At 50.2% G+C, this 27,102-nt stretch overlaps 1 protein-coding gene across 2 annotated transcripts in view; it reads left to right on the top strand.

Moving 5' to 3' along the window:
* Positions 1-27,102, top strand: part of RUFY1 (RUN and FYVE domain containing 1) — a 64,198-nt gene that overhangs the window by 33,847 nt on the left and 3,249 nt on the right. For both annotated transcript variants that reach the window (XM_023193658.2, XM_023193657.2), the window contains 8 exons: positions 262-363; positions 2,634-2,750; positions 4,481-4,648; positions 13,686-13,783; positions 16,071-16,190; positions 17,988-18,117; positions 21,568-21,662; positions 25,621-25,669. In XM_023193658.2, the coding sequence (XP_023049426.1) occupies positions 262-363; positions 2,634-2,750; positions 4,481-4,648; positions 13,686-13,783; positions 16,071-16,190; positions 17,988-18,117; positions 21,568-21,662; positions 25,621-25,669 (879 nt within the window). The remainder of the gene's footprint in view (positions 1-261; positions 364-2,633; positions 2,751-4,480; positions 4,649-13,685; positions 13,784-16,070; positions 16,191-17,987; positions 18,118-21,567; positions 21,663-25,620; positions 25,670-27,102) is intronic.

Below are 27,102 nucleotides of genomic sequence, written 5' to 3'. Positions count from 1 at the left end.
GCAGTATGCTATCATTTTTGTAGAGGGAGAAAATCTGGAGAGGGCAGAGATGGCTAGGGGCAAGGGCGGAGGAGAGATTTTACTACATACATTTTCATGTCTTTGGAATTTGGAACCATGTATTATTACCTGTTGAAAACAAGGAAATAAAATATCGAACCTGTGAACATTGTCAGCTGTGAAAATGCCAAATTAATGTTTTTAATTTGAACAATAAGATGAATTTTGATGTTAAGAACTGTAAAAATTTTCCTTAATCAGCTTTCAGCTGCAACAGACCGAATTTGTTCACTTCAAGAAGAACAGCAGCAGTTAAGAGAACAAAATGAATTAATTCGAGAGAGAAGTGAAAAGAGTGTAGAGGTGAGAAATTGACCTTACAGCTGGGCAGCATGTTCCTTCCTCAGACACAGCCATTGTCAATCTCAAGCTCATAGCTTAAGAACAAGCCCGTCTTCAGAATGCAGAGGTGCCTTGCTTGATGTCAGAAAGTGCCTCTCACCACCTTCCCTGCCCACATCACTCTAAGACCACCTGGATCACTTGGACGGGGACTCCCTGCCCGGCCTGTGGGCCTTTGCATGCCAAAGTTCCTACTTGTTCTTCAGCATCCACTCACCTGCCATGTCCTCTGTGATGTCGTCCCGGGGGCCGTGGGTGGACATGGGCCATCCTCCCACATTCCCGTTGCTCTTTGTGCCCTTCCGTGGTAGAGTCCATTTGACATTTTGTAGGATTGTTGGCTTGCAGCTGTGTCACATGATGACTCGAGGGTAGAAACTGCGCCTGGGCCGGGCGTGGTGGCTCACGCCTGTAATCCCAGCACTTTGGGAGGCCGAGGCGGGCGGATCACGAGGTCAGGAGATCGAGACCATCCTGGCTAACACGGTGAAACCATGTCTCTACTAAAAATACAAAAAGTAGCCGGGTGCAGTGGCGGGCGCCTGTAGTCCCAGCTACCCAGGAGAATGAGGCAGGAGAATGGTGTGAACTCGGGAGGCAGAGCTTGCAGTGAGCCGAGATTGCACCACTGCACTCCAGCCTGGGTGACAGAGCAAGACTCTGTCTCAAAAAAAAAAAAGAAAAGGGCCATATCTGATTCACTTATAAATTCACTCAGTGCTAAAAAACATGTTCATAAGTACTGGATGATGGGCTGAATGAGGGCTTTTCCAGCTAATGAAGTCTTGTTCCGTTTTTTGTTGTTGTTGTTGTTTTCTTGAGACAGAGTCTCGCTCTGTCACCCAGGCTGGAGTGAGTGGCGCGATCTCGGCTCACTGCAAGCTCCGCCTCCCGGGTTCACACCATTCTCCTGCCTCAGCCTCCTGAGTAGCTGGAAGTAAAGGTGCCCACCACCATGCCCAGCTAATGTTTTTGGTATTTTTAGTGGAGATGGGGTTTCACCGTGTTAGCCAGGATAGTCTCAATCTCCTGACCTCATGATCCACCCGCCTCGGCCTCCCAAAGTGATGGGATTACAGGCATGAGCCACTGTACCTGGCCAAGTCTCGTTCTGTTTTAAAGAAAACTGAATTTAAATTGCTTTATGAAAGTCACTTTTTTTTTTTTTTGGAAACAGAGTCTTGCTCTCTTGTCACCCAGGCTGTAATGCAGTGGTGCAATCTCAGCTCACTGCAACCTCCACCTCCCAGATTCAAGCGATTTTCCTGCCTCAGCCTCCCAAGTAGCTGGAATTATAGGTGCATGCCACCATGCCCAGCTAAATTTTATATTTTTAGTAGAGACAGGATTTCACCATGTTGGCCAGGCTTGTGTCAAACTCCTGACCTCAAGTGATCCTCCCGCCTCAGCTTCCCAAAGTGCTGGGATTACAGGCATGAGCCACCACACCCAGCCTATGAACTTAACATTTTAAATATCTATGGACTTACTCTCATTCTTTTTTTTTTTTTTTGAGACGGAGTCTCGCTCTGTCGCCCAGGCTGGAGTGCAGTGGCACAATCTCAGCTCACTGCAAGCTCCGCCTCCCGGGTTCACGCCATTCTTCTGCCTCAGCCTCCCGAGTAGCTGAGACTGCAGGCACCCACCACCATGCCAGGCTAATTTTTTGTAGTTTTAGTAGAGACGGGGTTTCACCATGTTAGCCAGGATGGTCTCGATCTCCTGAGCTCGTGACCTGCCCACCTCAGCCTCCCAAAGTGCTGGGATTACAGGCATGAGCCACTGTGTGGGGCCAAATTTTTACCTTTTTCTATCTTGATTAAAAAATGAAAATAGGCTGGGCACGGTGGCTCAAGCCTGTAATCCCAGCACTTTGGGAGGCCGAGATGGGCGGATCACGAGGTCAGGAGATCGAGACCATCCTGGCTAACACGGTGAAACACCGTCTCTACTAAAAATACAAAAAACTAGCCGGGCGAGGTGGTGGGCGCCTGCAGTCCCAGCTACTCGGGAGGCTGAGGCAGGAGAATGGCGTAACCTGGGAGGCGGAGCTTGCAGTGAGCTGAGATCCGGCCACCACACTCCAGCCCCGGCAACAGAGCAAGACTCCATCTCAAAAAAAAAAAAAAATATGAAAATAACTTTACATTTTTTTAAATTGTGGTATATTTTTAAGTACTTCATAATTAGCTTGTTTTCCACAAGCAAACAATTCCTCTTGTTTGATACAGATAACAAAACAGGATACCAAAGTTGAGCTGGACACTTACAAGCAAACTCGACAAGGTCTGGATGAAATGTATAGTGATGTGTGGAAGCAGCTAAAAGAGGAGAAGAAAGTCCGGTTGGTAAGTGTGCAAGACTGAGTGTCTTTAGAAAGAGTTTCCCAGTAGCCCTCTAAGTTAATTCTGTCAACACTTTTCACAGACATGCTTAACCGTCCTGATGCTCATGGAAAGTCAGAAGCTGTTCATTTAAAAAAAAGTTATTTTAAGTCTATGGTTACAACTCAGTTGTGCATTGTCACTTATATATTTTCCCATTTTATAAATCTTTATTTTTTTATTTATTTTTGTTTGTTTGTTTGTTTGTTTTTCAAGACAGAGTCTCACTGTGTCTCCCAGGCTGGAGTGTAGTGGCACAATCTCGGCCCACTGCAACCTCTGCCTCCTGGGTTCACGCAGGTCTCTGCCTCAGCCTCTCGAGTAGCTGGGATTGCAGGCGCCTACTACCATGCCCAACTAATTTTTTGGTGTTTGGTTTTTTTTGAGACAGAATTTCACTCTTTTCGCCCAGGTTAGAGTGCAGTGGTGTGATCTCGGCTCACTGCAACCTCCGCCTCCCAGGTTCAAGCAATTCTCCTGCCTCGGCCTCCAGAGTAGCTGGGACTACAGGCACACGCTACCACGACCAGCTAATATTTGTATTTTTAGTAGAGACGGGGTTTCACCACGTTAGCCAAGATGTTCTCCATCTCCTGGCTTTGTGATCCTCCCGCCTCAGCCTCCCAAAGTGCTGCGATTACGGGCCTGAGCCACCGTGCCCGGCCAGTTTTTTGTATTTTTGGTAGAAACAGGGTTTCACCATCTTGGTCAGGCTGGTCTTGAACTCCTGCCTCGGCCTCCCAAAGTGCTGGAATTACAGGTGTGAGCCACTGCGCCCAGCCATTTTATAAATCTTTTACAGGGATTGCTATGAGACCAGATTGATGGTTTATTTGACAATACAGTTCTCTCAGTCATAACCTCTGGCCTGTTTATTTCCACTCAACCTGTGCATCAGTGACCAGGTTACTTGTAAACACTGTTCTTGTGCCTGCTTTATTTCTTTGCTTTTTTGCATGAATGCAAAGAGACATGTCCTGGGTCAGGACGGAACCATTTCAAAATGGTTGCACTTTCATTGCTATAAACTAGCAAACCATTCTAGAAATTCTAACATTGCATTATCAGATCCCTTCTAGCACTCAGAGGAGACAGATATTCTTTGAGAACATGCATTCTGATCTGTGGGTATGGAAAACATGGTTGCTGGAACCTGGGCTCATCCTGCCACTGACCAGCTTTCTGTTGACTTGATGTGGAGCCAGCTTTAACTGTACAGTGAGGAACAGGGGGAACAGCATCTAATCCTGCTCCAGACAGACTCTTTTCAGTCTCCCTAACCTATTCTCACCTTGTTTGTTTTGGTTTGGTTTGGTTTTTTTCTTTAAGACAATCTCACCCTGTCACCCAGGCTGGAGTACGATGGTGATGTGATATCGGCTCACTGCATCTCCGCCTCCCGGATTCAAGCAATCCTCCTGCCTCAGCCTCCTGAGTAGCTGGGATTACAGGCGCACGCCACCACACCCAGCTAATTTTTGTATTTTTAGTAGAAGCAGGCTTTCATCATGCTGGCCAGGCTGCTCTCGAACGATCCTCCCGCCTCAGCCTCCCAAAGTGCTGAGGATTACAGCCATGAGCCACCACGCCCAGGCTTCAGTTTGTATTTTAAGCACTACTTGAGATTCAACCCCAGTTAAATACATTTCTGTGATCTATTTTAATAATATTTTCCTTGTAAATATCCTTTTAAGGAACTGGAAAAAGAACTGGAGTTACAAATTGGAATGAAAACAGAAATGGAAATTGCAATGAAGTTACTGGAAAAGGACACCCACGAGAAGCAGGACACACTAGTTGCCCTCCGCCAGCAGCTGGAAGAAGTCAAAGCGATTAATTTACAGATGTTTCACAAAGCTCAGGTGGGAGTTGGCTTTGTGTGCATAGCACATCCTGGTTTCTGCTGCTCGTCAGTCTTGTGTCATTCTTCTTACGGAATGAGCGAGGAGACACATGGAGCCCTCGTGTGTGTCAGACCTGCTCCTATGATGATTTTGATCCTCATGGCAGTCCCTGAGAAATGGGGGGAAATGTAAGTGACAAGGCAGAGCCAAGTCACTAAATCACATGCCCCTGGTGGCAGCTCATAAGGGGAGACGTGGGTCTTTTTAACCCAAACCCAAACTTTGTCCATCCACCTTTGCTGTCTCTACACTGTCTGTTTCCTTCTATTTCAACGATTTACTGTTTACACCAAGCATGGAGGAGTGAATTAAAGATGTCATTTAGGGCCGGGCACGGTGGCTCACGCCTGTAATCCCAGCACTTTGGGAGGCCGAGGCGGGCAGATCACGACGTCAGGAGTTTGAGACCAGCCTAGCCAGCATGGTGAAATCCTGTCTCTACTAAAAGTACAAAAATTAGCCAGGCATTGTGGCACGCACCTCTAATCCCAGATACTCAGAAAGCTGAGGCAGGAGAATTGCTTGAACCCAGGAGACAGAGGTTGCAGTGAGCCGAAATCATGCCATTGCACTCCAGCCTAGGTGACAGAGCAAGACTCCGACTCAAAAAAAAAAGTTATTTAGTATTGTCTTTTCAAACTTTGCCATTAAGGTAATCTTTCTGAGTGTTCTGGGCCACATAGGTAGCTGGTTGCCTCTCCTGTGTCATTTCAGGGTGGTCCAGGGGAACTGTCCTAGACAGAACCAATCATGCCAGAGTTTGAAAAACAGCATCTAGGCCAGGCACAGTGGCTCACGCCTGTAATCCCAGCACTTTGGGAGGCCAAGGCAGGCAGATCACGAGATCAGGTGTTCGAGAGCAATCTGGTCAACATAGTGAAAACCCATCTCTACTAAAAATACAAAAAATTAGCTGGGGGTGGTGGCGGGTGCCTGTAATCCCGGCTACTTGGGAGGCTGAGGCAGGAGAATCCCTTAAACCTGGGAGACAGAGGTTGCAGTGAGCCGAGGTCACACCACTGCACTCCAGCCTGGGTGACAGAGCGAGATTCCGTCTCAAAAAAAAAAAAAAAAAAGGAAAAACAGTATCTAAAAATTAGAAAGCTTTTATTGCCCAGAAGCTCCTCAGAAGGGGACCATTCTGCATCTTTCTCAAAACTTTTGACATTCTGGTTCCTATTTTCTTGCCAAAACAGTCCCATTTCGTTTTCCATGGATATAGCTTCACTCTTACTACCTGTAACATCTGTGTCACAGATAGTATGAGACAGCAATAATCAACTGTGATTTTTTCCTGTCTTTTTAAAACTATTATCAGTCGGGTGTGGTAGCTCACACCTGTAATCCCAGCACTTTGGGAGGCCAGGCGGGCGGATCACCTGAGGTTGGGAGTTTGAGACCAGCCTGTCCAACATGGAAAAACCCCATCTCTACTCAAAATACAAAATTTAGCCAGGCATGGTGGTGCATGCCTGTAATCCCAGCTACTCAGGAGGCTGAGGCAGGAGAATCCCTTGAACCTGGGAGGTGGAGGTTGTGGCTCGTGCCACTGCACTCCAGTCTGGGCGACAGAGCGAGACTCTGGCTCAAAAAAAAAAAAAAAAAAAAAAAATTCTTAAGATTATAATAGTAACAATAACAATTGAAGTAAAACAAAAGAAGAAAGTAAGAATTTGCGTCTTTTCCCCAGTAATTACAAAAAAAAAAAAATTGAAGGAAGAAAGGCCAGGCACGGTGGCTCACGCCTGTAATCTCAGCACTTTGGGAGGCCAAGGCGGGCAGATCACAAAGTCAGGAGATCGAGACCATCCTGGCCAACATGGTGAAACCTCGTCTCTATTAAAAATACAAAAAATTAGCTGGGTATGGTGGCGTGTGCCTGTAATCCCAGCTACTCAGGAGGCCAAAGTGGGGGAATCGCTTGAACCAGGGAGTCAGAGGTTGCAGTGAGCCGAGATTGTGCTACTTACACTCCAGCCTGGTGACAGAGCAAGACTCAAAAGAAAAAAAAGCAAGGAAAAAATAGGAAGAAAATAGTTTCACCCTCCTGATAAATCATCTTTTTTTTTTTTTTTCTGAGATGGAGTCTCACTCTGTCACCCAGGCTGGAGTGCAGTGGCACGATCTCGGCTCACTGTAACCTCCACGTCCCAGGTTCAAGCAATTCTCCTGCCTCAGCCTCCTGAGTAGCTAGGACCACAGGCACGCAACACCACGCCCAGCTAATTTTTGTGGGTTTTTTGTTTTTCTTTTTCTTGAGACGGAGTCTTGCTCTGTCACCCAGGCTGGGGTGCAACGGCCGGATCTCAGCTCACAGCAAGCTCCGCCTCTCGAGTTTACGCCATTCTCCTGCCTCAGCCTCCCGAGTAGCTGGGACTACAGGCACCCGCCACCTCGCCTGGCTAGTTTTTTGTATTTTTTAGTAGAGACATGGTTTCACCATGTTAGCCAGGATGGTCTCCATCTCATGACCTTGTGATCCACCCGTCTCGGCCTCCCAAAGTGCTGGGGTTACAGGCTTGAGCCACCGCGCCCAGCTGAATTTTTGTATTTTTAGTAGAGACGTGGTTTCGCTGCGTTGGCCAGGCTGGTCTCAATCTCCTGACCTCGTGATCTGCCCACCTCGGCCTCCCAAAGTGCCGAGATTTCAGGCGTGAGCCGCTGCACCTGGCCATCTATTTTAATTTTTTAATGTTTTCTTCTGATGTTGGTTAGTAAATAGCCATAATGTAAATATGTGTTCGTTAGGGGAAACTAATCTGCTGTGAGAATTTAGCAGACCCCAAAATAGAGTGGCTTAAAAGTATGGGAATTTGATTCTATTCTTGAAGGCGATGAAAAAAGAAAAACACACACACACACGCACACGTATATATATATAGGTGTGTGATGTATATGGCAATTTATATGGGAATTTGTATTTCTGTTATGTAATGGTTGCAAGATGGGCATTTCAGGCTAGCAGTTTTGTTCCCCACAGTCATTCAGGGCCCCAGGTCTCCAGGCCACTCTAGTTGTCACCATTCCTGCCATTGCAAGGTGGGGGAAAAACCAAAGTCCAGAGCCAGGACCTCCTCTCAGGCAGTGAGACGGAAGTTGCACACAGTACTTCCAGTCAGTTCCATAGGAAGGGGTTGTCACCACTGGCACACGTGGGTCCGAGGGGGACCTGGGACCTCCTTTTTTCCGGAGCTACAAGCCCACTGAAGGGGAGGAGAGATGTTGGTAGACGGATCTTTGTCTCTACCAGAGTTGGCCCACGGGAACTGCGTGACATCCCGGCTGGACCCTGCATCCTTCTCAAGTCTGCAGTCCCTGGCTGATGTGTAGCCCTCTCCAGCAGCCCACAGGACCTGTGGCCCAGAAGGCCAGCGTCTTCCTCACGTTAGCCTGTCACCCCCAGCATGAAACGGTGGAGGAGAAACAAGACACACATAGTGGAAGTGCCCGTGTGGAAAAGGGAGACACACAGCAGTCGCCGGCCCCATTTCTTAGCATGCCTGGCCACACTGGTTCTGCCTTTGCAAGAATTTCTTGATCAGCTGACCCCACAGCCCCTCAGAGGTCCGCCATCATCCATGGCCACATCTGAAGGGGGCTCGGAGCTTGCCCTCCTCAGAGCCTGCGCAGCTTTTTCGACCAGCTTCTTCCAGGTATCTCTTGGCCAGCCTGACGGTTGTAGTGGGGATTGGTCACAGGTGTTTTTCAGATCAGACTTGATGTCTTTAACAAGGCAGTTGCCTCAGTCGCAGTCTCTTTTCAGTTTATTTCCCCTTGGTCTGTGTGTCAGTGACCAGAGTTCCTCCTGAACTTAACTCAGTTCTTGTTCCTGCCTTACTGCTTTTGCTTCTTTGGGTGTGTGTGTCTGTGTGTGTCTGTGTATGTATGTCTCTTCCTTTCTCCCCCTCCCTCTGTCACTTTAATGACCAATCATCTGAAACAACAGATTTAGGTGTGAGAGAAGCACCTTTGATCTGATCGTCGCTGCAGGGCTGTTCTATAGCGCCTTCATTGCTATTCTTAGTCTTGTCTATTTTAGGGTCCAAAAGCAGTTGATGTTTCTGGTTCTGTGAAGTCCCTACCTTTGGCCTCTTTATTCCTGTGCGTCTCTCTGTGCCAGCCAGCTGACTTCCACCTGCGCACGGCCCTTCCTCACAGCGCCTTGTTCGGACAGCAGGATAGCCAACGTGCACTAGACTGACTCCTGCAGCTCTTTCCATGCATTGCTGGCATGCTGGCCTGTGCTGTTTGCCAAGCTTAGGCAAGTGACAGTTGTACCCAGCGCTTTGCCATAGCTAACAGGGATCACCAGCTTTCCAGCTGCCAGTATCTACTTTGACAACACCCACCTCTGCCTCCCAAGTCAGTGCCGTATAGAGTCAGTTTTATTTTTTATTTTTTATTTATTTATTTATTTTGAGACAGGGTCTGGCTTTGTCGCCCAGGCTGGAATACAGTGGTGGGATCTCAACTCACTGTAACCTCTGCCTCCCAGGTTCAAGCAGTTCTCCTGCTTCAGCCTCCCATGTAGCTGGGACCATAGGCACGTGCCACCACGCCCGGCTAATTTTTGTATTTTTGGTGGAAACAGGATTTTGCCATGTTTCCCGGGCTGATCTTGAACTCCTGGGCTCAAGCTGTCTGCCTGCCTCAGCCTCCCAAAGTACTGTGATGACAGGTGTGAGCTGCCACACCTGGCCCAATGTGGTGGGTTTTCATTTGGGAAGCACCACACACCAAGAGACCCTCTCGTACTGCTAGGATCGTATCATCTTGTTTTCTCTTCAAACCCTTTTTCCCCATTGGGCTTCCAATATAGATGGTTGAGTCAGTCATAATCTTTTTTTTTTAAGACGGAGTTTCACTCTTGTCTCCCAGGCTAGAGTGCAATGGTGTGATCTGGGCTCACTGCAACCTCCGCCTCCCAGGTTGAAGTGATTCTCATGCCTCAGCCTCCTGAGTAGCTAGGATTACAGGCATACGCCACCATGCCTGGCTAATTTTTGTATTTTTGGTAGAGATGGGGTTTCACTGTGTTAGCCAGGCTAGTCTCTAACTCCTGACCTCAGGTGATCTGCCCTCCTCGGTCTCCCATAGTGCTGGGATTACAGACATGAGCCACCATGCCCAGCCTTTTTTTTTTTTTTTTTTTTTCCCAATAGAGACTGGAGTGTCACTGTGTTGCCCAGGCTGGTCTCGAACTCCTGAGCTCAGGTGATCTGCCCTCCTCGGTCTCTCATAGTGCTGGGATTGCAGACATGAGCCACCGTGCCCAGCCTTTTTTTCAGTAGAGACTGGAGTCTCACCATGTTGCCCAGGCTGGTCTCAAACTCCTGAGCTCAAGCAATTCTCCCACCTTGTCCTCTCAAAGTGCTGAGATTAAAGGCATGAGCCTCCGAGCCCAGACTGTAATATTCTTTTACAAAATTTTTAAATCTCTTTCATTCAGCATTTTTAGTTGCATTTTCTGCCTTTCTTCCTTACTGAGTCTTACCAAAGGTATGTCTCTTTTAATAATCTTCACAGCTAGCCGTGGTGGCTCACACCTGTAATCCCAATACTTTGGGAGGCCGAGGCTGGCAGATCACGAGGTCAGGAGTTCAAGACCAGCCTGGCCAACATGGTGAAACCCCATCTCTACTAAAAATACGAAAATTAGGCGGACATGGTGGTGCATGTCTGTAATCCCAGCTACTCGGGAGGCCGAGGCAGGAGAATTGCTTGAAACTGGGAGGTGGAGGTTACAGTCAGCCGAGATCGCGCCATTGCACTCCAGCCTGGGCGATAGAATGAGACTCCGTCTCAAAAAACAAAAACTTCCCCAAAAAACAACTTTTTTATCCTAATGTTATTTTGTTTTTTGGTTTTTTTTTTGAGACAGAGTCTTGCTCTGTCACCCAGGCTAGAGTGCAGTGGCATGATCTCAGCTCACTGCAACCTCCAACCCCCGGGTTCAAGCAATTCTCCTGCCTCAGCCTCCCAAGTAGGTGGGATTACAGGTGTGCACCTCCACACCCGGCTACTTTTTGTATTTTAGTGGAGATGGGGTTTCACCATGTTGGTCAGGCTAGTCTTGAACTCCTGACCTCAGGTGATCCACCCGCCTTGCCCTCCCAAAGTGCTGGTATTACAGGCGTGAGCCACAGCGCCTGGCCTATTCTAATATGCTTTACTGTTGTTCCATACTTAATTGATTTCTACTGTGGCATAACAAGAAATATGTGTTTGGTCTCTGCCCCTGGTTCCTGGTACGCAGCTTCCTAAACCCTTGGATGCTCTAGAGTGAAAGACTGTCTTTTGTATGCTGACAGCTGGTAGCTGGGGGCTTCTGGGTAACGTTAGGATAGTCATGGACCCCTGAAAGACAAAGCATGATTACAGACCTAGAACTTTTCAGCCTCACCCCAGGAGGTAGGGGAGACGGACTGGAGATTGAGCTAATCACCAGTGATCAATGATTTCATCAGTCGTGACTCCATAATGAGACCTCCCTAAAAACCCCAAACCACAGGGTTCGGAGAGCTGCTGGCCTGACGAGCCCAGCAAGGTGCTGGGAGGGTGGTACATCCAAAGAGGGTGCGGAAGCTCTGCACCCCTTCCCCCATCCCTTACCCTGTGTGTCTCTTCCATTTGACCATTCCTTTATAATAAACTAGTAATTGTAAGTCAAGTGCCTTCCTGAGCTCTGTAAGCCGTTCTAGCAAAGCTGAGGAGGGGCTCATGGGAAGCCCCAGTGTATAGCTGCCTGGTCAGAAATACAGTGGCCATCTGGGGTTCTCAGCTGGTGGCTCAGGGGGGGCAGTCTTGTGGGACTGAGCCCTTCCTAACTGTGGATTCTACACTGACCCTGAGTAATTACAGTAGTATCAGAATTGAATTGTAGGACATCCAGTTAGTGTCAGAATTGGTTGGTGTGGAAAACCCACACAGCTGATGTCAGTAATGTGCCTGGAACAGCTCACCCTCACCTTTGTGTTCTACTTGCTTTATTTGGGTTTGCTCTGTAGCTCATTTTCAGCTTCTGAAATGCACACTTACTGCATTAGTTTTGTCACCGTTTCCTTAAAAAATTTCTTTAAAGTTGAAAATTGCCCACAAGAACTAGTTTAGCTGCGTCTCCCAAATTGTGACTGAAGTATTTCATCATTGCAGAAGCCCATTTTCCCCATTTTAGCATCTCGGAAATTGAGATGCAGCTTTTAGTCAAGATGGTATATCCTGTTTCAATCAGCAGCTTTTTCCTTTCTCAGTGGTGTATGAAATGGTGTTTCCTAGACTCAGTGGCATGTTCAGCGCAGTGAAATATCATATGGTGTTTGCGTTGTCTTTTAGCTCGAAGTATTTCATAATTTCCCTTTTTTTTTTTTTTTTTTTTTTTTGAGACGGACTCTCTGTCGCCAGGCTGGACTGCAGTGGCACAATCTTGGCTCACTGAAACCTCTGCCTCCCGGGTTCAGGCGATTCTCCTGTCTCAGCCTTGTAAGTAGCTGGGACTACAGGCGCCCGCCACCACCCACCACACCCAGCTAATTTTTGTATTTTTAGTGGAAATGGAGTTGCATCACGTTGGTCAGGATGGTCTCGATCTCCTGACCTCGTGATCCACCTGCCTTGGCCTCCCAAAGTGCTGGGATTACAGGCGAGAGCCACCGCACCCGGCCCATAATTTCCCTTTTTTTAGCTCAATCGTTTCTAGTAATATGCTATTTAGTTTCCAGATATGAGGTGTTTCTAGCTGTTCTTTTGTTAGCTGATTTTATTACATTAAGGTCAGAAAATACAATCTGTATGGGGTTTTTTTTGTTTGTTTTAGTTTTTTTTTTTTTGAGCCGGAGCCTTGCTCTGTCGCCCAGGCTGGAGTACAGTGGTGTGATCTCAGCTCACTGCAAGCTCCGTCTCCCAGGTTCACACCATTCTCCTGCCTCAGCCTCCTGAGTAGCTGGGAGTACAGGCACCTGCCACCACGCCCAGCTAATTTTTTGTATTTTTAGTAGAGATGGGGTTTCACCGTGTTAGCCAGAATGGTCTCGATCTCCTGACCTCATGATCTGCCCACCTGGCCTCCCAAAGTGCTGGGATTACAGGTGTGAGCCACATGTGCCTGGCCTCTGTATGTTATTTTTCATGAATTTATTAGGACTTTTGTCTTCAGGCTTTTTTTTTTTTTGAGACAGAGTCTCACGCTGTTGGCCAGGCTGGAATGCAGTGGCACAATCTAGGCTCACTGCAACCTCCGTCTCCTGGGCTCAAGCAATTCTCCTGCCTCAGCCTCTGGAGTAGCTGGGATTATAGGCATCTGCCACCATGCCTAGCTAAGTTTTGTATATTTAGTAGAGATGGGGTTTCACAATGTTGGCCAGGCTGGTCTTGAACTCCTGACCTCAGGTAATCCGCCCTCCTTGGCCTCCCAAAGTGCTGGGATTACAGGTGTGAGCCACCACGTCCGGCCTGTCTTCTGGCTTTTTAAGGGTGTCTCTTGTAAACACACAGGAACACACAGTGCCCGCTCCTGGCCGCTCTGTGTCTGTCATGGCTAAAAGCTGTACTTAGAGAAAATCACACAGATGTGGGTGCGAACCCAGTTCCACCCCTCATTTGCTCTTAACCTTCATCAGTCGCTTTCTTCTGAGTTTCTCAGTGGGAAAAGTGGGGTGACAGCATCTTCCTTGAGAACCTTCAGGGCTCAGATGAACCAGTGGATGTGCCTGGCACGTGGGGACAGCTGGGGAACACTGAGCCTGACCCGACTCTGAAATACGCTGTCAAACATGAGCAAAGACTCCAGGACCTCCCTCTCTACCTTTCCTTCTGCTGACAAAGCTGAGAGCCTTGAGTCATTTTGTCTTCTAGGGCTCTGGGGAAGAGCAGCAATTAGCAGAATACTGTTGAAAGTGTCACAAAGGTACAAGGTTAACAAATAAGCCCCGTTTGTAATCCTGAGCAGGCGCAAGGATGCGGGACAGGCAGAGTATGAACCCCTCCTTTGCTTTTGTAGAATGCAGAGAGCAGTTTGCAGCAGAAGAATGAAGCCATCACATCCTTTGAAGGAAAAACCAACCAAGTTATGTCCAGCATGAAACAAATGGAAGAAAGGTAATCACTTCCCCCTGGCAGATATTCTCTGGAAGGTGCCAAGCATTCCCTGGGCCTGGAGACTTATTCAGACTCCCTCTCCAAAGTGCAGGGCAGAGGCTGGGCGCGGTGGCTCACGCCTGTAATCTCAACACTTTGGGAGGCCGAGGCCAGTGTATCACTTGAGGTCAGGAGTTCAAGACCAGGCTGGCCAACATGGTGAAACCCTGTCTCTACTAAAAATACAAAAAATTAGTCAGGCGTGGTGGCACACACCTATAATCCCAGCTTCTTGGGAGGCTGAGGCAAGAGAATTGCTTGAACCCAGGAGGCAGAGGTTGCAATGAGCTGAGATCGTGCCACTGCACTCCAGCCTGGCCAACAGGAAGAGACTCTGTCTCAAAAAAAAAAAAAAAAAAGGCCAGGCGCGGTGGCTCACGTCTGTAATCCCAGCACTTTGGGAGGCCGAGGCAAGCAGATCACAAGGTCAGGAGATTAAGACCATCCTGGCTAACACAGTTAAACCCCGTCTCTACTAAAAATACAAAAAATTAGCCAGGTGTGGTGGCATGCACCTGTAGTTCCAGCTACTCAGGAGGCTGAGGCAGGAGAATTGCTTGAATCTGGGAGGGGGAGGTTGCAGTGAGCCGAGATCATGCCATTGCACTCCAGCCTGGGCGACAGAGCAAGACTCTGTCTCAAAAAAAAAAAAAAAAAAAAAACTCTCAAACTCAGCAGTAAACAATCAATCCAATTGAAAAATGGGCACAAGCTTGGCGCAGTGGCTCACACCTGTAATCCCAGCACTTTGAAAGGCCAAGGCGGGTGGATCACCTGAGGCCAGGCGTTCAAGACCAGCCTGGCCAACATGGTGAAACCCCGTCTCCACTAAAAATACAAGCATTTGCCGGGTGTAGTGGTGCATGCCTGTAATCCCAGCTGCTTGGGAGCCGGTGGCAGAAGAATCGCTTGAACCTGGGAGGCGGAGGTTGCATTGAGCCAAGATCATGCCTCCACTCCATGCCAGGGCAACAAGAAAGAAACTTCATCTCAAAACAAACCAAAAAACATTGCAGGGCAAAAGACTTGAACAGATACTTCATCACAGAGAACATCTGGACAGCAGAAGAGTACATGAGATGATATTCAGACCATGAGCCATCAGAGAAATGAGTGGCACAATCCCACCGCACATCTGTTAGGACAGCTGTGGTTTCTTGTTTTGTTTTGTTTTGTGTGTGTTTAATTTTTTTGAGCCACAGAGTTTCGCTCTTGTTGCCCAGACTGGAGTGCAGTGGCACGATCTCAGCTCACCGCAGTCTCCACCTCCCAGGTTCAAGCAATTCTCCTGCCTCAGCCTCCCGAGTAGCTGGGATTACAGGCATGTGCCAACACACCCGGCTAATTTTGTATTTTTGTAGAGATGGGGTTTCTCCATGTTGATCGGGCTGGTCTCGAACTCCCGACCTCATGTAATCTGCCCGCCCTGGCCTCCCAAAGCGCTGGGATTACAGGCGTGAGCCACCGCACCTGGCCAGCTACAGTTTCTTTAATGACAACACCAAGTGCTGATGAGGACATGGAGTTAATGGATCTCTCATACATTATTGGTAGGAATGCAAAATGGTGCAACCACTTAGGAAAACAGTTTCTCAAGAAGCTAAACGTCCTCTTACCGTATAATCCAAATAGAAACGAAACTTACGTCTACACCAAGACCAGTACATATGTTTATAGCAGCTCTGTTCATAACTGCCAAAAACTAGCAGCAGTCCCAGTGTTCTGCATTGGGTGACTGGATAAAGAAAGTGGTAATCTGTGCAGTGAGACAGCTCAGCCGTCATCTGTGCAGTGAAATACAGCTCAGCCATACAAAGGAATGAACCACTGCCCTTTGAGAATGTTCAGAGAGGAAACAAAAGGAATGAACCACTGACATACATGGAAACTCGGATTGATCTCAACGACATTATTCTGAGAAAAAGCCAGTCTCAAGGTTATATAATGTATAATCACATTTAGATTACATTCGCAAAAAGCCAAAGCCATAGTGTTGCAGAACAGATGAGTGGTTGCCAGGGGCTGAGGTGGGGAGATCGTGTGGCTCCGGATGGCAGCACTGGGGAATTTTGGGAGTGGTGGGACTGTCCTGTATCCTGAGTGTGGTGGAGCTGACTCTCCACGTGTTAAAACTCACAAGAGCTAATTTTACTGTATGTTAATTTTAAGAAATAATTTCAGCCAGCAGAAGTCATCCTTTCCTTACAAAGATTTGCTTCATTTGTGCTCTTGCTGGTGTCGCATCCAGGTTGCAGCACTCGGAGCGGGCAAGGCAGGGGGCCGAGGAGCGGAGCCACAAGCTACAGCAGGAGCTGGGCGGGAGGATCAGCGCCCTGCAGCGGCAGCTCTCCCAGCTTCACGAGCAATGGTAGGGGCCCTGCAGGGAGCCTGGGCTGGGTGTGGCTCAGGAGGGACTGGGAAGAACTGGGGGCAAGTAGTGTCCTGCTTCAGCACTCACCCCTGCAGGGTTCGTATGTTATCCCTGGGGAGCTCCCTCCCCACAGGACGACTCACATGGTCCAGCTCACCCCCAGAAGGTCTGGCCACGCTCAGACCATGGTCCCAGGTCACAGCCTTTATCGCCCTTAACCACCCTTTCTAAAAAGAAACAACTGTGTGTCAATGTTGAGCAGAAAGCCACCTTTCACCTACCCTTTGCTGATGCAAGCTTCATATAATTTTGTGCACAGTTCGTCTACAGATTTTTTATTTTTTATTTATTTATTCATTTTTTTTTTTTTTTTTTTTGAGACGGAGTCTCGCTCTGTCACCCAGGCTGGAGTGCAGTGGCCGGATCTCAGCTCACTGCAAGCTCCGCCTCCCAGGTTCACGCCATTCTCCTGTCTCTCAGCCTCCTGAGTAGCTGGGACTACAGGCGCCGCCACCACGCCCAGCTAATTTTTTGTATTTTTAATAGAGATGGGGTTTCACCATGTTAGCCAGGATGGTCTCGATCTCCTGACCTCGTGATCCGCCTCCCTCAGCCTCCCAAAGTGTTGGGATTACAGGCGTGAGCCACCACGCCCGGCCTAATTTTTGTATTTTACTAGAGACAGGGTTTTGCCATGTTGGCCAGGCTGGTCTCAATCTTCTGGCCTCAAGTGATCCACCCGTCTCGGCCTCCCGAAGTGCTGGGATTATAAGTGTGAGCCACCGTGCCTGGCCTATAGATTTTTTGAGATCGTATATATGCCAGATTAAAAGCCTGATGTTGAGAGAAGAGAGAGAAGCGACATCTTTATTCCTACAGAGAGAGAGCAGACTCCGGGGGGTCCAGCAGTGCCCCAGGGCCACTCAGCTGGCACAGGGGAGGAGTCAGGTTCAGGCTGGGGCTCACTCCTGGCCTTTTCTCCCTCCGGGGTTCTCCATCGTGAGTCTGGCCGCAGGTTCAGAAAGCAGAATGAGGCTGGGCACGGTGGCTCACGCCTGTAATCCCAGCATCTGGGAGGCCGGGGCAGGGAGATCACGAGGTCAGGAGTTCAAGACCAGCCTGGCCAACATGGTGAAATGCCATCTCTAGTAAAAATACAAAACATTAGCTGGGCATGGTGGCATGTGCCTGTAATCCCAGCTACTCGGGAGGCTGAGGCAGGAGAATCGCTTGAACCTGGGAGGCAGAGGTTGCAGTGAGCCGAGATCGCACCACTGTACTCCAGCCTGGGCGACAGAGCAAGACTCCGTCTCAAAAACACAAAAAGAAGGCAGAATGAATTGGCCAGTGCTGTGGCTCATGCCTGTAATCTCTGCACCTCGGGAAGCTGAGGTGGGAGGATCACTCGAGCCCAGGAGGTTGAGGCTGCATTGAGCTGAGGTTGCGCCACTGCGCTCCAGCTGGGGTGACAGAGCTAGACCCTGTCTCAGAAAAAGAAAAGAAGGAATTTTGAACTTCCTTTCCTCAGGTCTCCGTGTCAGGGGCGCATTCTGCGTCTGTGGTCCTAAGTGTTCCAGAGCTCTCTCCCTTCTCTCCTGCATAAGAGTCGAGTATGGCCCTGCTCTTTCCTGTGGAAGGGCGGGTGACCCTGGGGGAGAGGAAAGCCTTGCCAAAGGGTTTCAGTGCTCAGGTGGCAATTCAGAGAGCTCCCCATTTCCTGGGCAGTGAGTAGGGTTGTTGGTCCTCCATGAAGATCTCCCACGAGACTAACTCAAGTTCGTTTTATGGAAACAGCTCAAGTCTAGAGAAAGAACTGAAATCAGAAAAAGAGCACAGACAGGCTCTTCAGCGCGAATTACAGCACGAGAGAGACACTTCCTCTCTACTCAGGACGGAGCTACAACAAGTGGAAGGATTGAAAAAGGTGAGGTGGGCCATCCTGGGGCAGGAGAGCCTCTGGCAGCCTCCAGAAGCCCTTGGCAGGCTCCTCTCCCCGCACCCTTTGTGTGGGGGCCAGGCGGCTCCAGGGTGTGGGGAGGCTGTTAGGGGGCTCCTGTTTTAGGAGCGAAGACAAATCATAAATCACGAAGCCTGCTGGCCAGCTCAGATAGAGGCGAGTGCCATGAAGAGAATAAAGCAGAACAGTGTCCTCACCCGTGTGCAGGGGCCTGGGGAGGGAGCGACCGGTGAGCAGAGGCTCCAGTGAGTTAGGCCCTACAAAGCACCGCTTGGGCAGAGGCTGCAGGAGCAGCCAGGAGTGTGAGGAGCAAAGGGGAGGCCTCCGCGGCAGGCAGCAGGAAGCCCTTCATGGGCCCTGGGAGCCAGCGGAAGGAACGTGGGTTTTGTTTTGAGCACAGTGGACAGGATCCATTTGGGTTCCCGTGTGGAGAGTGGGTAGTAGGCTTGCAGGAGAGGAAGCTGAGAGGAACCAGTCAACATCTCCCACCACGTGGCAGTCCTTACCTCAGCCACTGTGCCCAGGGTCGGGTCATCCCTGGGAAGCAGACTGACCCCAGCCCTCCACTTCCCCATCACCTCAGTCCCTGGAGGCCCCTCTCACTTGGAGGCATGGCCTGGACGCAGTGGGCTTCAGAGGGTGAGCGAAGTGGGGTCCGGCAGGCCTTCGCTGTCTGGCTGTGGAACTAGACCTCCCAGGAAACTCCGAGGCCATGTGGAACCTTCGCCCTAATGTAAAATCATTGACTTTTCCCAGAGAGGAGGAGGCTTTGCAGTCCTGGACGGGCTGACTGCAGCCTGGGGCGCCGTGGGGGGCTCCTCCCGTGCGGGGATGGTGTGCCCTCTTCTCAGGCCCCTGCACTACCTAGCACCACAGCGCAGTGGAGCCCAAAGCAGGCTTCCCTCGGCAGCTTCCCAGGAGGGGCCTTCAGGGCTGGGGTGGCTTCTGGACCTGGATTTTGTGGCGTTGAACACGGTAATGGACACCACTGCACGATCCGAGGGAGTCAGGAAAGGTGCTTTTGATTTCCGTCGGAAAGTGCCTGGAGCTGTTGGGGAAGGGAGAGCTTCCTCACGAGCCAGGTCAGGCTTGGAGAGTGGAAGGGAGGAAGTACAGGGCAGAAGAGGACTTGTAGAAAGTTCTGCCTCGTCACGGGGCATACCTCCTTTATTCTGCTTCAAAATGCTTTGGTCAAAAGATTCGAATTACACAATGACAGCCCGCCCCAACAACAGGAACAAAACAATGTCTAGTATCCCCAGTTAAGCCACAGCATGCCTTGCAAGCGTCTACACAGAAGCAGAAGCTGCGGCACGGGGTGTGCCAGGAGCTACCCCGCCACTCGGGCCTAAGCACCACCGCTGTTCCCCGTGGTCCCAGAAACCCCAGTTACTTTCTGGGTCTCCATCCTGGCCTTACCAGACTGGCTCAAGGTGCACTGGCCGCAGGTGTCAGTGCTGTTGTCCCCTGGGAAGTCTGCTCCATGCAGGGCTCCTCGTGGTCCAGTGGTCTAGCCATGAAATGAGGTCCCAAGTCACTGCCTTCATCATCCTTGACCAGCGCTTTCCAAAAAAGCAGCTTTTTCTTTTTCTTTTTTTTTGAGACGGAGTCTCGCTCTGTGGCCCAGGCTGGAGTGCAGTGGCCGGATCTCAGCTCACTACAAGCTCCGCCTCCTGGGTTTACGCTATTCTCCTGCCTCAGGCTCCCGAGTAGCTGGGACTACAGGCGCCCGCCACCTCACCCGGCTAGCTTTTTTTGTATTTTTAGTAGAGACGGGGTTTCACCGTGATAGTCAGGATGGTCTCGATCTCCTGACCTTGTGATCCGCCCGTCTCGGCCTCCCAAAGTGCTGGGATTACAGGCTTGAGCCACCGCGCCCGGCCGTATTTTTTTTTAGTAGAGACGGGGTTTCACCGTGTTAGCTAGGATGGTCTCGATCTCCTGACCTCGTGATCCGCCCATCTCGGCCTCCCAAAGTGCTGGGATTACAGGGTTGAGCCACCGCGCCCGGCCGAAAGCAGCTTTTTCAGAGTTGAACAGGAAACCAACTTTCAAACTAGTCTTTGCTGATGCAAAGTGTGATTTTTGTGCACAGTTCTTCTATAGATTTTTTGAGATAGCAATCTGGTTTTTTTTGTTTTTGTTTTTTATTTTTTTGAGATGGAGTCTCGCTCTGTCACCCGGGCTGGAGTGCAGTGGCCGAATCTCAGCTCACTGCAAGCTCCGCCTCCTGGGTTCACGCCATTTTCCTGCCTCAGCCTCCCAAGTAGCTGGGAACACAGGCGCCCACCACCTTGCCCGGCTAGTTTTTTGTATTTTTTAGTAGAGACGGGATTTCACTGTGTTAGGATGGTCTTGATCTCCTGACCACCACGCCTGGCAGCAATCTGTTTTGTAAAAAAAGTTTATGTTTTAAAAAGAAGCTCAAATAGGCAAAGCCTCATTTGTCCTATGAGGGTAACTTTTTTTTTTGAGACAGACTCTGTCGCCCAGGCTGGAGTGCATGCAGCGATCTCAGCTCACTGCAACCTCCGCCTCCCCAGTTCAAGTGATTCTCCTGCCTCAGCCTCCTGAGTAGCTGGGATTACAGGTGTGAGCCCCTGTGCCCGGCCGAGGGTAACTGTTTTTAATGTGGCTGATGAATGTAACTATCCTGTCCCATGTCTCTGTCCCCAGCTGCAGAGCCCTCGTAGAGTGCCTGCCTTCGAGCTGCCCAGTGTCGAGAGTAAGCTAGCAAGAAATAATCTTGAATGACATTAATACAGGACTGCATTTTGCTTTTTTTTTTGAGACGGAGTCTCACTCTGTCACCCAGGCTGGAGTACAGTAGCACGATCTCGGCTCACCACAACCTCCGCCTCCCAGGTTCAAGCAATTCTTCTGCCTCAGCCTCCCAAGTAGCTGGGATTACAGGTACCCACCACACCCAGCTAATTTCTGTATTTTTAGTGGAGACAGGTTTGCACCATGTTGGCCAGGTTGGCCTCAAACTCCTGACCTCAGGTAATCCACCTGCCTCGGCCTCCCAAAGTGCTGGAAGTACAGGCATGAGCCACTGTGCCCGGCCGCCTTTTGCTCTTGAAAAACATTCTGATCTGCTTGTTGCTCTGGTTGCTAAATCTTTAAAAAAAAAAAAAAAAAAAAAAAAAAAAAAAAAAAACCGGCCGGTGCAGTGGCTCACACCTGTAATCCAAAAATTAGCAGGGCATGGTGGTGTGCACCTGTAGTTCCAGCTACTTGGGAGGCTGAGGCAGGAGAATCACTTGAACCCAGGAGGCAGAGGTTACAGTGAGCCAAGATGGTGCCACTGCACTCCAGCCTGGCGAGAGAGCGAGACTCTGTCTCAAAAAAATAATACAATTTTTAAAAAGGCCCGTGAATCCTCTGTCCAGCATCTGGTTGGTTTGTTCATTTTAGGAGTTGCGGGAGCTTCAGGACGAGAAGGCAGAGCTGCAGAAGATCTGCGAGGAGCAGGAACAAGCCCTCCAGGAAATGGGCCTGCACCTCAGCCAGTAAGAACCCCACTCCCCTCGTCTGCCACTGCAGGCACACCAGTCTACCCCCCACACCCCTCAGGCCCCAAACCTACTTCCTTTTGGCGAAAGGAGGGGGGGCCATTTAGGAGCCCAGTCCACTGTTAACGGATGAGCTCTCAGGAAGCCAGGCCTCAGAGGGACCAAGCACGGATTCCTGCTAACCGCCTGGGGATGTCAGTCAGCTCTTAGTTAATTCATCAAGCACACTCACTCCTAGTGACCAGGACACTCTTATTCCTTAGCTTCATATCCAGGGCCTTAGGGAATAGATGGGCAATGAGAGGATTGCTTGGTTAGTCTACAGTCAGGCCAGAGGGAGCGTGGTGGGTTTGAGAATGGAAGCCTGACACGGTAGAGGTGCACTCACCGGCCTTGCACAGCACAGCCCCCTTCCTTTCGGGGAACTGGCCACTGCATCCGCCAGAGTCTGTCTGCTACAGATGCTGATGGGTGCAGATCCTGGTAGTTCTGCTCTCCTCTGACTTGACAGCTCCCCTCCTTGGTGTCCCAGTCTGGACACGTTGCTGTGGACACCTGGGCCTTGGGGTGGATCACACTTTGGATTGTGGAACTTGTCCATTTGTGTGATGATTTTGCATTTTCAGCATAGTGGGTAGCCTTTTCTCCTCGAGTCAGGACTCATGGTTGCAAGTAACAGAAATCCAACTCAAAGTGGCTTAAGCAAAAGAAGCCATCAGGAATCGGTCTCTGTTTCCCACCTCTGCTGTCCTGTCTACCTCACAGGTGGGTCTGGACCCTTCAGGGGCAAAACAGCACTCAGCAAGGCCATCTGTCAGAGGAACAAAGTCCCTCTTCTTTCTGCATAGCTCCCAAGATCACCCAAGGTTGACGCTGCGCCCGAGTACCCATGCCTGACGTAAGCACCATGACCAAGGAGATGGGGCTCTCCTGGGCTCAGGTCCAGCACTGCATATATTTGACCAGAAAAGGTCCACACATGGAGATCAAAATGAGAATCAGCTTGAAACACACTAGTGTATAGATGCGTGCAGCCTTAGAATTTTTCTTGCAGTCTGGAAATGTGTAGAGTCTAGTACTATTAAGAAAATAGGCCAGGTGCGGTGGCTCATGCCTGTAATCCCAGCACTTTGGGAGACCAAAGTGGGCAGATCACCTGAGGTCAGGAGTTCGAGGCCAGCCTGGCCAACATGGTGAAACCCCGTCTCTACTAAAAATACAAAAATTAGCCAGGCATGGTGGCGGGCACCTGTAATCTCAGCTACTCGGGAGGCCGAGACAATAGAATCGCTTGCACCCGGGGGGCAGAGGTTGCAGTAAGCCGCGATTGTGCCACTGCACTCCAGTCTGGGCGACAAAAGTGAGAATCCATCTCAAAAAAAAAAAAAAAAATCGCTGGTCAAGGAATCTGATGTCTGTGGTGGGAATGCGGTCTGCCCACTCCCAAATGCAGGTGTTGGCCACTCGCCATCTCTCCTGTGCCCCTTACCTTTCTACATCAGCCCGTGGCCACCGCTCCCTCCCCTCCCACCCTCCGCCCTGCCTGCCACCCACTCAGCTGAGTGCCCTGTGCTGCTCTCGTCTGGCCTGTCAACTTGCCATGCTCTGGCCCCTGTTCCTCCCCAACCCCCAGGGAGCTCCTTCAGCGATGCAAGGCCCAGTGTCTATCCCTGTGCACAAGAGCACAGGCCAGCTGTGAGGGCATCCCAAGAGCACTCACCAGAAGCAGACATGGAACAGAGGCTGGCGTGGAGCTGGCTTCTGGGGTTTGCAGCCTGTGTTTTCCTCTTTACATTGGATGGATGGCGAGGCAGTATCACAGGTCCCCTCCTAGTGGACCATAGACCTCGAAACTGTGGATGGTCTCTGATCTTTAAAATGTATCTTTGTGGCTGGGTGTGGTGGCTCATGCCTGTAATCCCAACATTTTGGGAGGCCGAGGTGGGCGTATCACCTGAGGTCGGGAGTTCGAGACCAGCCTGACCAACATGGAGAAGCCCCGTCTCTACTAAAAATATAAAATTAGCCAGGCGTACTGGAATGTGCCTGTAATCCCAGCTACTCAGGAGGCTGAGGCAGGAGAATCGCTTGAACCTGGGAGGCAGAGGTTGCAGGGATCTGAGATCGCACCATTACGCTCCAGCCTAGGCAACAAGAGTGAAACTCTGTCTCAAAAACAAACAAAAAAATGTATTGTTGCACTTTGTGGCTGCCTGGCATTACCGGCTACCCTAGCTTCCGAATTCCAGTGTGAGCTGCCTGGCCATCACTCCTTCCCAGCAAGTGCTGTGCATGTGACAGCATCAGGTGTATGCAAACCCAGACAGGACTACCTGAGGAGTTGCTTTTGTGCTGTCTCTCGTCTTCCCTTCTTCCTCTTGCAAGCCTATGCCAGATGACAGAGATGGCAAAGCCTCTTCGCAGACCCTACATTAGCTACAGGAACAGTTTTCCAGTTTCATTATCTTGGGAACATCTGGATTCTTCCTAAATTGTGTTTCTCAGAGTTCTTATATGTTCAGTTTGCCATCTTGACCTGGCTTCCCAAGGTCTGTCCATCTGGGCAGCCTCTTCTGATCCTGTCAATCTGCTGGCCTATTTCCTGTTTCTGCAGCCAGACCAGGAAGGGAAAGAGCTGCCTCCCAATCTTTAGTAAAAGCCACAGGGATTTTTCTAAATGCCCTGATGCTGTTTTCTAAGTCTAGCCTGTGTTTCCCAGAGACCTGCCATTTTCTCACTTAGATTAGTCTAATCTGATGATAGTTCAGACTGATCTCAGCTTTTAAGAAAGGCTCAGACCAGGCTGGGCGTGGGGGCTCACACCTGTAATCCCAGCACTTTGGGAGGCCGAGGCAGGTGGATCGCTTGAGATCAGGAGTTCAAGACCAGCCAGGCCAATATGGTGAAACCCCGTCTGTAGTAAAAGTACAAGAAAATAAGCTGGGCATGGTGTCAGGGGCCTGTCAACCCATTTACTTGGGAAGCTGAGGTAGGAGAATCGCTTGAACCCAGGAAGCAGAGGTTGCAGTGAGCCGAGATCACACCACTGCACTGCAGCCTGGGAGACTCAGCAAGACTCCATCTCAAAAAAAAAAGAAAAAGAAACGCTCAGGTCTATAATCCCAGCACTTTGGGAGGCTAAGGCAGGCAGATCACTTGAGGTCAGGAGTTCAAGACCAGCCTGGGCAACATGGCAAAACCCCACCTCTACAAAAAAATACAAAAATTAGCCAGGCATGATGGCTCGCACCTGTAGTCCCAGCTACTTGGGAGAATCACTTGAGCCCAGGAGGTCAAGGCTGCAGTGAACCATGATTGCATCACTGCACTCCAGCCTGAGCAATATGGCAAGACCCTGTCTCAAAAAAAAAAAAAAAAAAGATCACACTGTTTCCCCACATCGCACAAACTGCCTCATTTTATTTGGTTTAGTTCTGCCAATTTAAACCGTGTTCAGTCCTGTCTCTTACATAAACAAAGGAATTGTTCTGATACTAACAAGAATGGAACAAGAACAAATGGCTGTGCCCTCTGAGCCTGCCCCTTCCAGACAGCAGGCAGCAGATTGGAGGCCAGGGAGAAGCCTGCAGACTCAGGTTCCTGCTGGGGAGAGCGGTAGAGACTAGTGCAGAACAGGGCCAGGTCTTGGACTTCTGGCCTCAGGCCATCCTCTCGCCTCAGCCTCCCTCGAAGTCGTTTTGAGCCCCTGCAGGCTAAGCAGTGTGTTCTTGTGCCAGATGCAATCCCAGGCCCAGCCTCAGCCCCCAGCAGATGGGAGCCAGTGTGATGAGGCGACTCTGGGATTGTACAGAGGCGGAAGGCATTTTAACAACCCATGTTCTGGGTCTCCTCACAAGTCCAGTATCTTCACAAAGCTAGTCATGAGAGCCAGCTGTGTTAGGGAGTCAGCACCTCTCTCTCTCTCACTGCTGTCAAATGGCCTTTTCTTCCTTAGGTCCAAGCTGAAGATGGAAGATATAAAAGAAGTGAACCAGGCACTGAAGGTACTGGCTTCCTAAGAACCACTTCTTCGCCATCAGCTTGTGCTGATGGCCTGTGTGCTTGTACGTTTAAGTATCCCAACAGTCAGGTGAGAGTGTGTGGTCGAGGCAGTGGTGGTGATGACGTATTTAGAGAAGCCAGATGCTGCTCAGAAACGTGTCCCTCAGCTGAGGGATGCTGACAGGTGGCAGGGCCAAAGCTGAACCTAGGTCTTCTGACTCCAGTTCTTCTGCCATCAGCTGTGCTTTGAAAATAGGCCTGATGGGTCTTCCTAAAGGGGGAAGCAGGTGGCAGAGAGGAGAGACCCGCGGGTATCTTTAAACAGTGAAAAACAGGCCCTTCTGTTGAAGTGAAGGGCCAGAGGCCAGCCAGCCCCACTGCAGTCCCCTGTGCCATTGCTAAGGACCACTCAAGCCAAGCCCTGAGTTGGGCCAGGTTTCCACACCCTTATGGGGAGGGCAGAATAACACATTCCACTGAAGAGCAGGAGCTTGCAGGTGGCCTGGTGCAGGTGCAGGTGCCAGGCTGAGCTGCAGGGCGGAGAGCGTGGGAGAGGAGGCAGACATTCAGCCTGGCCTGCAAGATGGCCTTGCCTGCAGGAGCATCCACCCATCGGCCTCAGCTGTGCCGTGGCAGCGATGCAAAAGCAGTCCCTTTCCACACTCTCCCACGTGGTGCAGAGCAGGGACCCTAATGTCTCTGGGCATCTAACTTCCAAGTGTCAGGTCAGGGGCAGCAATTAACAGCAGCCTGGACTTCTAGGTAATATCAGTTTCACAGTATCAGGGAGGATAAAAATCGTAAAGCAGGACTCTAGAGCCGCCAGAGTTCTTTGATGTCAGGATGAACGTCCTGGGCACACACTGGCAGCCCCAAGGGTGTGTGACTCTAGCTCTACCTTTTCTGCTGTTTGTCAGCAAGAAAATCACATCCAGCAGATGCTAACAGGCCAGAAAAGTACCTCATGCCTTTGACTCCTGGAACACCCCAGTCCCCAAGCCTGAATAAATCACAGGTGCTGCTTCTCCCTGAGAAAGCCTTCCCAAGAGCCACCTTTCAAAGCCTCGACCGCCTCCCCTGTGGAATGGAGTCCGTCTGCTCCCCAGGGCTGTTCAAGAACCAGGGCTTTGGCCCGCAAGGAGAAGCGCTTCCTCAGGCCTGTGGGATGCAGTGCCCGCTGTCCATCACCTTCTGTCTCTCCACAGTGATCAGCGTCAGCGTCAGCGAGTGTTCCAGTCTCACTCAGATTTGGCCCTTCCGCCACGCCTGCCAGTTCAGCTAGTCCCTTCGACCAGTGTCTCAGGCAGGGTCTAGGGTTGCAGGCACCAGAAGCTCGCTCTGCTTGCTTCAGCCAAAGGGAACTGATGGAAAGTGGGGTTGTGCCTGAGTGAGCAGATGCTGGAGACTGCCTTGAGGCCCCAGGGCAGCCTGCAGA

Source organism: Piliocolobus tephrosceles, chromosome 4 (assembly GCF_002776525.5).
Source record: "Piliocolobus tephrosceles isolate RC106 chromosome 4, ASM277652v3, whole genome shotgun sequence".
In the NCBI taxonomy this organism is placed as follows: domain Eukaryota; kingdom Metazoa; phylum Chordata; class Mammalia; order Primates; family Cercopithecidae; genus Piliocolobus; species Piliocolobus tephrosceles.
Note: the sequence above shows the minus strand (reverse complement) of the source record. Positions and strands in the feature narration are given on the sequence as shown.